Source organism: Schistocerca serialis, chromosome 3 (genome assembly GCF_023864345.2).
Source record: "Schistocerca serialis cubense isolate TAMUIC-IGC-003099 chromosome 3, iqSchSeri2.2, whole genome shotgun sequence".
Taxonomy (NCBI): domain Eukaryota; kingdom Metazoa; phylum Arthropoda; class Insecta; order Orthoptera; family Acrididae; genus Schistocerca; species Schistocerca serialis.
The window spans coordinates 361,863,209-361,879,963 of record NC_064640.1 but is presented as its reverse complement, the minus strand read 5'-3'; the positions used below and the strand labels follow the sequence as shown (position 1 = coordinate 361,879,963).

The window sequence follows — 16,755 nt, the reverse complement described above, 5'->3', positions numbered from 1 at the left end:
AGGATAGCATGAGAAGGAAGTGACCAACTTTGTCAGATGAAGTATCTTGGCATCTGTATAAAACGACACACATTAGAACATAACACAACACTTTATTATACAAATAGCAATATGTAGCCTTCACATGAAGAGGAGTTGGTATATCTTCAGAGGATGTTGTTGTTGTTGTGGTCTTCAGTCCAGAGACTGGTTTGATGCAGCTCTCCATGCTACTCTATCCTGTGCAAGCTTCTTCATCTCCCAGTACCATCCTTCAGAATCTTTTTAGTGTATTCATCTCTTTGTCTCCCTCTACGATTTTTACCCTCCACACTGTCCTCCAATACTAAATTGGTGATCCCTTGATGACTCAGAATATGTCCCACCAAGCGATCCCTTCTCCTAGTCAAGTTGTGCCACAAACTCCTCTTATCCCCAATTCTATTCAATACTTCCTCATTAGTTATGTGATCTACCCATCTTATCTACAGCATTCTTCTGTAGCACCACATTTCGAAAGCTTCGATTCTCTTCTTGTCCAAACTATTTATCGTCCACATTTCACTTCCAACCATGGCTAGACTCCATACAAATACTTTCATAAACAACTTCCTGACACTTAAATCTATACTCGATGTTAACAAATTTCTCTTCTTCAGAAACACTTTCCTTGCCATTGCCAGTCTACACTTTATATCCTCTCTACTTCCACCATCATCAGTTATTTTGCTCCCCAAATAGCAAAACTCATTTACTACTTTAAGCGTCTTGTTTCCTAATCTAATTCCCTCAGCATCATCCGACTTAATTCGACTACATTCCATTATCCTTGTTTTGCTTTTGTTGACGTTCATCTTATATCCTCCTTTCAAAACACTGTCCATTCCGTTCAACTGCTCTTCCAAGTCCTTTGCTGTCTCTGACAGAATTACAATGTCATCGGCGAACCTCAAAGTTTTTATTTCTTCTCCATGGATTTTAATACCTACTCCGAATTTTTCTTTTGTTTCCTTCACTGCTTGCTCAATATACAGATTGAATAACATCAGGGAGAGGCTACAACCCTGTCTCACTCCCTTCTCAGCCACTGCTTCCCTTTCATGTCCCTCGACTCTTATAACTGTCATCTGGTTTCTGTACAAATTGTAAATAGTCTTTCGCTCCCTGTATTTTACCCCTGCCACCTTCAGAATTTGAAAGAGAGTATTCCAGTCAACATTGTCAAAAGTTTTCTCTAAGTCTACAAATGCTAGAAACATAGGTTTGCCTTTCCTTAATCTATTTTCTAAGATAAGTCGTAGGGTCAGTATTGCCTCTCGTGTTCCAACATTTCTACGGAATCCAAACTGATCTTCCCCAAGGTCAGCTTCTACAAGTTTTTCCATATGTTTGTAAAGAATTTGTATTAGTATTTTGCAGCTGTGGCTTATTAAACTAATACTTCGGTAATTTTCAAATCTGTCAACACCTGCTTTCTTTGGGATTGGAATTTTTATATTCTTCTTGAAGTCTGAGGGTATTTCGCCTGTCCCATACATCTTGCTCACTAAATGGTAGAGTTTTGTTAGGCCTGGCACTCCCAAGGCTGTCAGTAGTTCTAATGGAATGGTGTCTACTCCCGGGGCCTTGTTTCGACTCAGGTCTTCCAGTGCTCTGTCAAACTCTTCACGCAGTACCGTATCTCCCATTTCATCTTCATCTACATCCTCTTCCATTTCCATAATATTGTCCTCAAGAACATCGCCCTTGTATAGACCCTCTACATACTCCTTCCACCTTTCTGCTTTCCCTTCTTTGCTTAGAATTGGGTTTCCATCTGAGCTCTTGATATTCATGTAAGTCATTCTCTTTTCGCCAAAGGTCTCTTTAACCCTAGTAATATACGTCTCTACATCCTTACATTTGTCCTCTAGCCATACCTGCTTAGCCATTTTGCACTTCCTGTCGATCTCATTTTTGAGACGTTTGTATTCCTTTTTGCCTGCTTCATTTACTGCATTTTTATATTTTCTCCTTTCATCAATTAAATTCAATATCTCTTCTGTTACCCAAGGATTTCTATTAGCCCTTGTCTTTTTACCTACTTGATCCTCTGCTGCCTTCACTATTTCATCCCTCAAAGCTATCCATTCTTCTTCTACTATATTTCTTTCCCCTATTTTTGTCGATCGTCCCCTAATGCTCTCCCTGAAATTCTCTACAACCTCTGGTTCTGTCAGTTTATCCAGGTCACACCTCCTTAAATTCCCACCTTTTTGCAGTTTCTTCAGTTGTAATCTTCAGTTCATAACCAATAGATTGTGGTCAGAGTCCACATCTGCCCCTGGAAATGTCTTACAATTTAAAACCTGGTTCCTAAATCTCTGTCTTATCATTATATAATCTGACACCTTCGAGTATCTCCAGGCTTCTTCCATGTATACAACCTTCTTTCATGATTCTTGAACCAAGTGTTAGCTATGATTAAGTTATGCTCTGCGCAAAATTCTACCAGGCAGCTTCCTCTTTCATTCCTTACCATCATTCCATATTCACCTACTACATTTCCTTCTCTTCTTTTTCCTACTATCGAATTCCAGTCACCCGTGACTATTAAATTTTCATCTCCCTTCACTACCTGAATAATTTCTTTTATCTCATCATACATTTCATCAATCTCTTCATCATCTTCGGAGCTAGTTGGCATATAAACTTTTACTACTGTGGTAGGCGTGGGCTTCATATCTATCTTGGCCACGATAATGCGTTCATTGTGCTGTTTGTAGTAGCTTACCCGCATTCCTATTTTTTTTATTCATTATTAAACCTTCTGCTGCATTACCCCCATTTGATTTTGTATTTACAATCCTGTATTCACCTGACCAGAAGTCTTGTTCCTCCTGTCACTGAACTTCACTAATTCCCACTACATCTAACTTCAACCTATCCATTTCCCTTTTTAAATTTTCTAACCTACCTGCCTGATTAAGGGCTCTGACATTCCACGCTCTGACCTGTAGAATGCCAGTTTTATTTCTCCTGATAACGTCCTCCTGATCTTCAGAGGATACGAGGATTAAAATGAAGGTAGAATTGAGATATCTGAATATGAAGAGGATGACACTTATAGTGATATCACAAGAGAGAGGCATTTATCTTCACAAAAGGGAAAGCTAATATTGTTATGAATACGACATCCTCGAGTTTGAACTGTTTGGTTGCATCAACCTTGAGATAAATAATAATACTTTAACAGTAAGCTATATTTAGCTTCAAAAATACAGGGCATTTCATGTACAATTCAGTGCAGTCTCCAGCTTCGAGTTGAATCAGTACCTACATGGACTGTTTGTGGTCATCACATGACATTCTGGTCAAGTGCTTGGACAGTGTGGCAGGTGGTGTATTTATTTTAGCTGCATATAAGTAAGATGAATTAGGAGAGGCCTTGGAAAGAAGTACAAGAAAATCACTGCACCATTTACAGTAAAGTCGCAGAAATAACATACCTGATACTTCATACACTTAGAGCACATTGTGTGCGCGCGTGTGTGTGTGAGTTGGGGGAGGGGGGGGGGGCACTTCAGTGCCAATCTGTGCTCTGGAACTAATAAATGTTGCTACAGTGATGGTGTGACACTGCCACACTTACACAACTGCACATTTGTTGCAGATCATGAGTTACTGATACAGATTTTGTTAACAGTGAGGTGTGACGTGTAGTACTGCCAATTTCAAATGTATCTGGAAGTATGATCTCTTCCTCAAGCTACAGGAAAGTAGATATGGGAGCTACCTCTGCCAATATTATGGGCTTGTATATAATATACGATGCTATTTTGATGAAGAAAATGATAACAGTGGGCCTCTTACATCTTTGTCGAACAAGTAGCTGCAGCTCTGAAAATTGTAACTAAAAATGGCTCAAATGGCTCTGAGCACTATGGGACTCAACTGCTGTGGTCATTAGTCCCCTAGAACTTAGAACTACTTAAACCTAACTAACCTAAGGACATCACACACACCCATGCCCGAGGCAGGATTCGAACCTGCGACTGTAGCAGCCCCACGGTTCCGGACTGCAGCGCCAGAACCGCTAGACCACCGCGGCCGGCAAAATTGTAACTATCTCTATGAAGGAAATAAGAGAGAAGTGAGATGAAGATTTAAAGGAAACTGTGGTGTCACCGCCAGACACCACACTTGCTAGGTGGTAGCTTAAATCGGCCGCGGTCCATTTAGTACATGTCGGACCCGCGTGTCGCCACTGTGTAATCGCAGACCTAGCGCCACCACCAAGGCAGGTCTTGTGATAAGAGAGAGCACTCGCCCCAGTTGTACGAGGACCTAGCTACCGACCAGATGTACGAAGCCTTTCTCTCTCATTAGCCGAGAGACAGAACAGCCATCAGCTAAGTTAATGGCTACGAACTAGCAAGGCGCCATTAGCCATACAGTGATTGTACTTAAAGTCTCCTGTGTATCGTCAAGATCGATGTACCACAAAGGAATGAGTAAAGTTAAGTATTAAACCTGCTCCGTACTTTTCTTCCTAACATTAATTACGTATCCTGTTCCAGTACTTCACGCCCGTCTGCGTTAGTCTAGCTTGCCTTTTCAGCCATCTCAACTTCACGGTGTCGGCCCAGCTACCGACACAACATTGGCGACGAGGGAAAAGAGTTCTTTCTGATTGCTTACATTTAATTGTGTCATGGCTTCGCCACATTCTCCAGATGTACTGTCCGAATTTTATCGCTTGCAGAATCAGCAGACGCAGGCGTTACTGGATGCCCTTGGACAGCTCGTCCAGGGTCAACGTACCATTCAAACCGATGCGGCCGCCGCCGCTTCTTCGCTACCGCTGCCACTACACGCTGTTGCACCTCCCTTTCGACCATACGTGGCAGCCGATGAGACCTGGCACGAGTGGTCTCGCCAGTTCAACTTTCATCTAGCAGCCTACAGAATTCAAGGTAAAGAGCGGCAGCCGTTTTTGCTTTCTTGTGTCGGTGTGTCCACATACCGTGTGATAGTGAAATTGTTTCCCCGACGCGACGTAGCAACTCTGTCCTACGAGGAAATTTTGTCTGCATTAGATGCCTATTTCAAAGAAACAGTTAATGTGGTTGCAAAACGGTATACGTTCTTTCGTACAAAACGTACGGCCGGTCAAACTAATAGGGAGTGGGTAGCAACATTGCAAGGACTTACTAGGGACTGTGCCTTTGAATGTGACTGTGGTCTTTCTTATTCAGATACAATGGTGCGTGATGCAATTGCACAGAACGTTTCTGATGTTCGCATACGGGAGCAAATTTTGAAACTAGTTAATCCCTCCCTTCAACACGTGATAGACATATTGGATAGACAGGACACACTTGACTGTGCTCAGGAATCTTTTGAAACTTCGCCAGCCGTGTGTAACATTAACCGGCCCGCTGGACGCGCTGCGCGGCCCGGTAACCGGGCCTCGCGCACGTCCGCACAGCTGCCGCCGCGTGCTAAGCCACGTGTGCCGCGCCAGCCCACAAATGTAGTGAAATCGTGCCTGCGGTGTGCTACTAGACATTCGCGTGAACATTGCCCGTCGCGCCGAGCTATTTGCTTTTTCTGCAATAAGAAAGGACATGTTCAAAGTGTTTGCCAGAAAAAGCTCAGATCAGACAATCACAATCATTCCAGGCCCTTTGCTTCGCGCCGGAATCGAACCAAGGACCCTCAGGCTCGTGGACCTTCGCCTATGGACATTCATGTCGTTAATTCCGCTTCGTCCAGTGACACTTTCTCTAACAGTGACTGTGATCGTCCCACAAAAACTGTGCGTCGACGTCGCCGGAAATCATGTCAATTAGCAAGTGATTCTGTACCAGTGTCTATTCAAATTGCACAAAACAGTCGCTTTTGTCGTCAGCAGGACAATAAACTTTTTGTGGACTTAGACTTTGAAGGCAAAGTGATACCATTCCAGCTCGATACCGGAGCTGCAGTTTCATTGCTCAATCACGACACGTACAAACAACTGGGCAAACCTCCGTTGCGTTCCGCAAATGTTAAGCTAACTACATATTCCGGACAGAAAATTCCTGTGTTAGGACAGTGCAGCCTTCTTGCAACATACAAGGGACAAACAAAACTTGTGTCATTTTACGTTCTTCGTTCTTCTTCTGCAGTGAACTTGTTTGGTCTAGATTTATTTCAGTTGTTTAACATGTCTATTGTAAATCAGGTCCTATCAGTGAATCAGACTGTGCCTACAGTCAGTGTTTCTCGGCTGTGTGACGAATTTGCAGACATTTTTGCACCGGGCTTAGGTTGCGCTAAAAACTATGAAGCACATTTGGAACTGGAAGGAAACGCGCAACCGAAATTTTTCCGAGCGCGCAATGTTCCCCACGCATTGCGTCAGGAGGTCGCAAGAACATTGAACAATGTAGAATCACAAGGTGTGAGTGAATGTGCGCAATGCCTCTTCTCTTTCAGCTCCGCTTCATCCCGTACGCCGTACAGGTGTTCCGTTCGTCTGGACGACGGAATGCGAACGTGCCTTTCGCCAGTTGAAATCGGCGTTGCTTTCTAATACTTGCCTTACGCCATTCGATCCCCAGAAACCCCTTTTGTTGATGGTAGATGCATCGGATTTCGGGATCGGTGCTGTGCTTGCGCACAAAGTTGGCTCCCATGATCGCCCTATTGCCTTTGCGTCCAAATTGCTCTCGTCTGCGCAAAGAAATTATTCACAGATAGAGAAAGAAGCTTTGGCTCTCGTGTTTGGTGTTACTAAGTTCCATGATTTCTTGTATGGTCGTCACTTTACCATCATCACAGACCACAAACCTTTGACTTCGCTTTTTCATCCGACCAAGCCTGTACCTCCACGTACAGCGCAGAAATTCATTCGCTGGTCTATTTTCCTCTTGCAGTACCGCTACGATATCTTGTATCGGTCCACTGCTAAGCACGGAAACGCCGATGCATTGTCCCGTTTGCCTGTTGCTGAGGATAAAGCATTCGATTCATCCGAACTTGCTTGCATGTTCATTGATTCGGAAACCGATGAAGTGGTCGAATCGTTTCCGATTGATTTTCGTCGTGTCGCTACAGCCACAGCTGCTGACCCTGTCCTTGCTACTGTTTTACGTTTTGTTGCTACGCAATGGCCTTTGTCTAAGTCTCGGATCGAGGATCCGTTGGTTCGCCGATTTTTTGCTCACAAGGAGAGACTTTGTGTTCGACGTGGTGTTTTGTTGTTGCGTTCTGATAATGATCAGTCCAGAGTCGTGGTCCCACGTTCGTTACAGTCCTCTGTTTTACGGCTTCTTCACCAAGGACATTGGGGTATAGTGCGAACGAAACAACTTGCTCGTCAGCACTGTACTTGGTTCGGAATCGATGCTGCGATTACGAATATGTGTTCTTCGTGCCCGGCGTGTGCCGAACAACAAGCCGCACCGCCGCGGAAAGTCTTTGCGTGGCCAAAAGCCACTTCCCCTTGGCAACGCTTGCACATTGATTTTGCTGGTCCATTCTGGAATGCTCGATGGTTGGTTCTGGTCGACGCCTTCAGTAATTTTCCTTTTGTTGTCCGGATGTCTTCCACGACGTCCTCCGCCACCATCCAAGCGTTGTCTGCTATCTTTTGCATTGAAGGTCTTCCGCAGACTATTGTTTCCGACAATGGCCCACAATTCATGTCCGCAGAATTTCAGTCATTCTGCCAGGCCAATGGTATTCAACATCTGACATCCGCGCCGTTTTCGCCTCAGTCCAACGGTGCCGCTGAACGATTGGTCCGGACTTTCAAGTCACAGATGTTGAAACTGAAAGAGTCGCATTCTCGGGAGGACGCATTGTTGCTCTTTTTGTCTTCGTATCGCTCTCAGCCCCGAGATGGTCGCTCGCCGGCTGAGTTGCTCCACGGTCGTCCTCATCGCACCTTGCTGTCTTTGCTGCATCCGCCGCATCAGGTTCCTGTGCAGCGGCAGACTCCTGCTTTTGCTCCAGGCGACGTTGTATTTTATCGCAACTATCGAGGTTCACGGCGTTGGCTCGCAGGGCGCATTCTTCGCTGCCTCGGCCGCGCGATGTATTTGGTTTTGGGGGCCTCTGGTGAGGTGCGTCAGCATCTCAATCAGCTGCGCCTCTGTCGTCGCTCGGGTTCTGCCGCTCCCCGTCTACTTTCAGCGACGGTGCCGTCCGGTCAGCGCCCTGGGGACCCATCTACTGGCTCGCCTCATCCCCAGGTGTTACCAACGATGCCTTCCATTTTGCCCCATGGCGACGCGCCGCCGCCGCCGCAGCAGCAGCAGCAGCCGCCGCCGCCGCCGCTTGTTCTCCCGCCGGCGCAGCCCGCATTCGACGCTTCGTTGCAGCCGCCAAGCGCCTCCCAGGGTCACGCGCCGCCGATCGCTTCCCGTGACCAGCTGTCCTCCGCCATGGAACTCCCGCCCGCTCCGGACCACATGACGTCATCGCGCGTCGGCTACCCCGACGCAATGGAGGTTGATCCTTCGGTCCCTCCTGTCTCTTTACGGGCGCATACACCGCATGTTGACGTGCACCCTGGACTAGTTTTTCAGGCGTTTCCTAGCTCCCCTCGGACCGAATGGCCGGGTGCGGGTGGCACAGCCTCGCCTGTTGTTAGGCTCCCCACCTCATCGCATACGTCAACATGTGGTCCTCCCCACGGCGGGCGGAAGCCTTATCACACGACCGTTCGCCGATTTGCGGGGGAGGAATGTGGTGTCACCGCCAGACACCACACTTGCTAGGTGGTAGCTTAAATCGGCCGCGGTCCATTTAGTACATGTCGGACCCGCGTGTCGCCACTGTGTAATCGCAGACCTAGCGCCACCACCAAGGCAGGTCTTGTGATAAGAGAGAGCACTCGCCCCAGTTGTACGAGGACCTAGCTACCGACCAGATGTACGAAGCCTTTCTCTCTCATTAGCCGAGAGACAGAATAGCCATCAGCTAAGTTAATGGCTACGAACTAGCAAGGCGCCATTAGCCATACAGTGATTGTACTTAAAGTCTCCTGTGTATCGTCAAGATCGATGTACCACAAAGGAATGAGTAAAGTTAAGTATTAAACCTGCTCCGTACTTTTCTTCCTAACATTAATTACGTATCCTGTTCCAGTACTTCACGCCCGTCTGTGTTAGTCTAGCTTGCCTTTTCAGCCATCTCAACTTCACGGTGTCGGCCCAGCTACCGACACAACAGAAACAACTGCTACTCTTTTGACTTGAGGAAAAACCCGAGAGTGTATTGCTAAAATGATGAAACTGGATCATTTTCAAGAAGACGCAATTCGGTAACATATATGACTGTTACGTGCAGAAAAAAATATCTCACATGGAAGAAGTTCAATCTCTCACTATGAGATCCTGAGGTTTTTTTAAATGAAAAACCGGACTTTCAGTGGTGCTAAAGAAGATGAGATTTCAATGGAAAACAATTCCTGGAAGAGGAGTTTTGCTTGAATGGGAAGGTATTGTTGCCTGAAGATGCCAGTTTTTGAGGGAGGTATGCAAATGCAAACCTCACGAAATCATTTGTTTGGACTAAATGCAGGTAAATATTAGTCATTTCAAACCAACTGCATAGATCCATGACACTGCAAGTTCCAAATGGAGAAGACAGTCAGTTCATTGTTTTAGATGCTAGAACGATCAGTGGGTTTGTTCCAAATGTTTTGTTGCTTACATAGAAGAAATCTGTAGACTACCATGAAGAAATTAACAGCAACAGAATTTAAAGAATGGTTAGCACACTCTTTGCCTCCAAACACAGAAGAAAACTCAACTGAATAATTTTTGATAATGCATCGTATACCTGTTCAGTTAAATAAAGCTTCTACATGCAGCAGCAGGAAGTGACACAGTGGACTAAGTAGGCAAGAACGGCATATATTCATTTGATAGTAAAATGAAAAAAAGCACGAACAGGGTGTATACGCAGACAAGGAAAAAAATTTCGCGGATTTTTCCCGGTTAAAATTTAATCTTCTCCTGGGTGAAAATACACTTTTTCCATGTTACGTCACAGTATACTTTATCTCGGAACTGTAAGAGTTATCAATCCTTTGAATGGCTACGGTTTTAAACATTGGTGTAGACTTTCTTAGCACTTTAGAAAACAAAACTCAGTAGGGGAACATGTTTTGGAAAGATCTTTGATGTGCAGCAACATGTACGCTGCATATTTTCGTTTTAAGGAAGTATAAATGCGAATTTCACCTAATACCACATGTTACTTTCTGAACCATTGAAATCAAGATTGTGATGCGCTTTTTTCAGCCAGTCACAGCTCATGTCACATGATCTTGCCAGCTGATGACAGCGGATATTCAGAGTACAGGATACATGATGTAGTCAGCCAATAGCAATATCACTGTTAAGTAGCGCGAAAAGACAAACAGGAAAAGTTGATGGTTTAAATTAATATACATAGTGTTGCTATAAGAATAAAAGCTCATTCACATATAATATTGGTCTCTACGATTTGTGGGGACGTAGAACTCTGGCTCACTCCCCAATAATGTCACTACCCTACCATAGCGAGAACAACTGTATCTTTGTCAGATCAGTTCTCTGTAGTACGCACTCTACGCTACACGCCCTGTGTATACACTGCGAGAATAAAAGTATTCATAAAAAATGATGGAAGAATGAGTGATTATCTTCTTAATTACCACGCCTGCTCTCCACTACCTATAGATTAATAAGCTGCGGAGAAAAGCTATGCTTTCCCATATAATGTTGATTTTTTTTTGCGCGTGTTACACTTTAAGATACATCACACAAATGTGTCAGAAAAATGTTTAATAATGACATAAATGTCTGATCTTCTGGACTCTAAATTCTTCTAAATGGCTTGTCCTCAAAGAGTTGATTTTTAAATGAGAGACAAACGCTCTTTGATTTAAAAAATTCATCATACATTCTCGCACATAGTTCATCTTGCGTAAAAGGAAATTTACTTTGAAAGTAAAGCCTAGTTTACACAACACTAGGTTGCAGGCAACTGCACTACCGGCCACTGCACATGCGTGCCGCACAGTCGCCCAACTCTGTGAAACTAAACACTTTCGGCGTATTCCAACTTTGGCAACACTAGTTGAACGAGTTTTGAGATTACGTGTGTTCATGGTGTGCGGACGAACTGAAATATGAAGTGGGGGAACAGAGAATAATGTTCCCTTTTCGGATATCTGCACACAGTCGTCGTGCAAAATAGGCTTAATGCTTTTCAAACCACCATTCGCAATATTTTCCCGTGACCTGTTAGAAATAGGTTCGTTTCAGCACTTGGCAGAGAGTAGCGGATAACAGTCGTCCCTGCACTTTTTTTTTTGCAGCTACAATTATGTAGGAAGCCCATATGTTTGTACATTAAAATATCTTACATTATGTCCTAAAAGAAACAAGACATCAGTGGATACTCCACGAGCATTTGAATTTCATGAACCATACTAAAATGCATAATTCGGCTTATAGTGCACATTTGTATGTCCAGATTCCCAATGAAGTAGGCCTTGACATGATATTAAGCTTTTCAGTCTGGTTTTAAAGACGTAAATGTTCTTGGAGTACCAGTACTGTATTATTTCTTGATTGGTTCTTTATTATGGCATAATGCCATATGTACTAGAAGATGAAAATGTGCACTTGAAATGCAGTGAACAGTTGAAACTAGCCAACAGCGTGGAATGAAACACTTTGTTTCAAATAAATTGACTGCCTCAGCAGAAAAGATTAATAAAAGCCAAATTTCTTTAGCAAACTGACAAAAATAACTTCATTGTTCTGCAAGGCAATTAATGCTTGACTGTCAGAAACATGGAAATAAAATAAGATCTGAAACTAATAACATTTTAGGCCTTCATAATTATGTGAATGTATTTTAATTCACTTGATAGCTTCAGGCCACAGAAATCTGTTTTGTTTTCATTTTACTGGAGAGCAGTGAACAAAGAGGAAACAGCAAAATCACTAAACGTAAACACGGGTCACGTGGAGACTACCCACCTTCCCACTATAATTCAGACTGCTCTGTGCATCTTCCCCAGATCTACGATATTTCCAAACACCCGACCCAGACACCCCGGTTCTCCCCCCCCTCCCACCCACCTCTGGCCCCAAGATCCGCGCCTGCTGTGCACGTGTGAATCTGGCAGATTGGACGCACCAGTAAAATTTTTTCAGGTAGCATTTGGCTGCTTACTGCTACTGCTTATACACCTGACAGTCACACTTCTGTAGCCAGAAGCGGGAGAATGTACTACTCATATGTGACTCAACTGCGCATGCGCATGAGCCCGCTCTCAACTGTTCGAATGACTCTAATGTAAACAGTTGTGACGTCACGCTCATCAGAGGCAATTTGTTGTTATGAAGTATTTCATAGTCTTCCTAAAAGCTTTGACACATTTTGCTGTTGGCAGACACTTGTATGAGCACTGTGTTTTGATGATGTATGTGGCACATTTCCTTTGGAAATGAAGTTTAATTTGCATTTTTCTCTCTCGTTCACATTTTATTGCTGCAGTAGTGGGCCACAGTACTATCCTTTCTTAGATTATCGGTTCAACCAGCCAAAATTACAAAAATTTAACTGAAAACTAAAACAATGAAAAATTCCCAGGTTTTCCCAGTTTTCTCCCAGATGAAAAAATTACCGGGTTTTTCCCAGATCTCCCGGGTCATATACACCTTGACAGATCTTGAAATCTGGAAACACCATAAATCGTATATCATTTATGACATTGACAAAATTGCAAGGAAAACGGTCATAAAGTATTGTGCCATCCACCATATCTTTGCCATTTCAACACAGAGGAATTCGTTTGGGCTCAGGAGAAATCTGAATGTTGCAGACAGAAATAAAATTTGAATTTAAAAGGTATTGAATTTTTAATGTGTACGAGGCATTGGGCAGTATTACTCACATAAAGGAATGGTAATGAGAAATTGCACAGGAACACAGAGTGGAAGAATTAGTAAAAGGTTAGGGGATTATAGCAGCAGCAGCAGCAGCAGCAGCAGCAGCAGCAGCAGCAAGAGTACAGTAAAGACAGTGATGATGAAACAGGAGATGTTGATTTTGAATGCACACACACTGGAGACTGTGGTGTCTACTCTCTTCCGTAAGATGCAGACAACAGGTGCAGCTATGCATTTAAATACATACTGAAACATTAAAATCTTTTCTTTACCTCACAATATATTTCCAAACCTTTTCTTTTTAATTATGAAGATAAGAGTGTTTTGATCCTCGAGATTATTAATGTTTTTTCACATTTCAGTAGTTTGGCACTGCAATGGCTCTAAAATCTTCTGGTGTGATGGTCGTAATCATGTAAGCTACATGGTTTAACAACAAACAGCCATGTAGAAGCACTGGCAAAAGAGACACTGGCTGCCCCAGACCTTCTTTCAGTGGCCCAATTGTAGCACTTCAGACTGATTCACCAATAGCATCGGCTCACGGAGCTGTGCACAAACTCAAACTTGACCAAGTTACTCTAGCGCACTGACTGACCACTGCACATACTGTAGCTTGGCATTAGTACTGCAACTGCCCATGATGAAGATAATCCTGAAATGCCCTTTTATCTGATGAAGCATGGCTGCATTTATCAGAGTATGTGAACTAGCAGAACATTCGGCATTGGAATTCTGAAGCTGTAAGTGAAAAGTGTCCAAACTCTGACATTCCATAGTTTACTTCTCACTATACTATTTAATACAAAATATTGAAATTTTATGAACTTGCCTTATTTCTCAAACTCTTTCACTCATGCAAACAATTCTGGCAAGTAAAACTCTTTCATATATTTCTTACTTTGGGTGCAAAACATTCTACTAAAATGTTACATAGAAGTTACTGGGTTTTAAAATCTGCTGTAGGTTAGATAATGGTTTCATTCATTCACTACTACGACAACATTACTTCACTACTTTCCTTCATAAGCCTATATTATATACTTACTTCTTTATTTGGCCAGGCATAGAAACTTTAGCTGACTCCAAATTTCTGACTTGTCCACTACGAACACTGAAATACATAAATAAATAGTATATAACTTTATGTCATATCAATTGTTGCATGTAAGTATTTTTTTCCAATCTACGTGATATGAAACAAAGACTTAACATTCACAGAGAATAACAAACCATAGCTACAGGATGTGTGTGTGTGTGTGTGTAAGAAAATGATTATCATAGCTATGACAATATAAAAAGATTATCATAGCTATGACAATATAAAAAGATTATCATAGCTATGACAATATAAAAAGATTATCATAGCTATGACAATATAAAAAATTTTCTTATTGAAAATATTGTCGCAGAAAAAGTTGAGTATCACCGTCACTGTGGTGTAGCAGATATGATACTAAACTGTTGCATGGAGGGTCGTGAATTCAAAACTCACCTGGACTGTACAATTTTAATTAGTATATTCAGTTCGAGTAGATTCTATAAGTATCCCAAATGTCAAGACTCATTGTACTGGAATGCTCTGTAGCTGTATATATACTGTATGTGTTCTGGCTGGAGGCAGTTCGCTCCGCACTCTTGTATATGCATGTGTTGAATAAACTTTCATTAAGTGAAGTTAGTGTTTGTCATTCATCTACTTACACCTTCCTCTAAGCGACATTATTCTGGTGAAGGCGCCGGGTATTGGAACCTGTTACACAGCACATTATTGACGACACAGTGGCTCCCATCAGGCAACGACAGAGCCGCCGTTTACGTGGCGAGAAACCCTAGTTCGTGCCATATTCAACAGATTGCAATCCATCGGAGACAGAAGAAGGAGAGGATGTTATGATGACAGCAACTGTGTGCCACCACATGAGACATCGTTCCGGGTTCTCTGGTGACAATGGCCAAGATCCGAGCAAGTGGCTGAAGGTGTATGAGCGTATAGCCAAATTTAACGAATGGGATGACACCGTGTGTTTGGCTAATGGATTTTTCTACTTGGAGGGCACTGCCAAGCAATGGTATGAGAACAACGAGGAGAAGTTCACAAGCTGGGAAGTATTCCTGACGGAAATGCGCAAGTATTTCGGCGACACGCAACAACAACAGTGCAAGGCTGAAGATAGAGTAAAGTGGAGGGCACAACATCTAGGAGAAACTACAGCATCCTACATTCAAGATGTCTTGGAGCTGTGAAAAATAGTGGATCCTAGAATGAAGGAGGAAGATAAGGTTGCACATCTCATGAAGGGTGTTGCATAGGACATGTATCAAGCCCTACTCCTGAAGGTGGTTTCAACAGCAGATGACTTCATAAAATGGTGCCAGTATATCGAGACAATGCATAAAAAAAAAATTACACGCAAGAAGATTGAACAGCTTCCAAAAGTTATATCGATGTCTGTGATGGAGGAAGGAACTGATTTCACAAGTGTTCTTCGTCAGATAGTGAGAGAGGAAGTTCAGAAGGCATTTGGATTGCACAGTGAGCAAAAAACTCAGACGTTTCAAGAAGTCATAAGGGAGGAAGTGGAACAAACACTGAACCCAATCTCTCATCCTTCATTTCCCTTTAAAACGATGAAAAAGTCGAGACCAAGGCGAAGTTATGTTCCTACAATGCCGCATGAGGAACCTGTTTGGGCACCAATGAAGACTGACGTCTGGAGGACCCAGGATAACCAACCAGTATGTTTCCACTGCGGACGACTGGGACATGTGGTGCGCTATTGTCTAGAAAGGCAGCAGATATTTGATGACGACCACGCCAGAAGACAGCAGACCGATCTTAGCTGACGCCAACTCCGGGACGACAAAGATCAAAAAGATGTGGGTGCAGGATGACGTAGGTTACCATCAACACAAGCTAGCTGCTGGAGAGGACGCTCCCAAACATGCCCATCAAGGTCTCCATTGCCGTTTAGAAGCTCCAGCCAATCACTTAGCCACCGCAACCTGGAAAACTAAAGGGTGCGACCTTTCTTGGAGGTGAGGCCGTCGAAGAGAAAAATCTTCCGACGTTGATCACTACAAAAACGATAGGAAACTACATTGATATCCTCATGGATGGCCGATCAGCCCAAGCTCTTGGGGACTCTGGAGCACCATATTCAGTCATTTCAGGGAAGTAGCATCGCCACTTGCAGAAAACCGTATTCGTCGACAACAAAACATCTCTGCTGAAGGTGGCTAATGGGAAATATGTAAAATGTACACAAAGATTTGTGTGGGTATAAGTGGCCATACACAGCCCTTAGAATTAATCGTCATTCTCGGATAGGACTTTTTTAAAGCTCGTCAGGCAATTATAGATTGTGGTCGCTCGAAGATTATGCTAGATGAGATGAGATACTGTGGATAGGAAGATGCGCATCCAAGTGTGTGGAGACTACGTGTGCTCCTCCAGATGTTAGTCTTCCTTGGTCCTGCAGTCAGCACTAAAAAGATAACTGTCACATGTCATGCCATGCAGCAACCCATGGATCTTGTCGTGGAATGTAAGAGAAGCATACCAATGAAGAATAACTTAGTCATCCCAGCCTCCATCGTCTCGTTTAAGAATGGATTCGCTGAATTGTGGATAGTTAAATGTCGCTGAGAACTGCAGATCCTTCCAAGACACACGTGCGTAGCAAACACTGAGCCGTTAATGAAAGAACAGCTGAGCGTCGCAGAAACCTCCCATGCCAAGTCTGTGGGCAAAATTAGTGTTACCACTACGAGACAAGATCTTCTAACTCGACTATCTAACTAAGGAACAACAGAAGAAGCTACTTGCCGTTCTTCAAGAGTTCTCTGA

General features: G+C 43.4%; 1 protein-coding gene across 7 annotated transcripts in view; it reads right to left on the bottom strand.

The window, feature by feature from the left end:
* The window catches only part of LOC126470166 (protein phosphatase methylesterase 1), a 96,095-nt gene that overhangs the window by 41,040 nt on the left and 38,300 nt on the right, over positions 1-16,755 (bottom strand). For all 7 annotated transcript variants that reach the window (XM_050097804.1, XM_050097803.1, XM_050097802.1 and 4 more), the window contains exon 5: positions 13,954-14,019. In XM_050097804.1, coding sequence (XP_049953761.1) covers positions 13,954-14,019 — 66 coding nt within the window. The remainder of the gene's footprint in view (positions 1-13,953; positions 14,020-16,755) is intronic.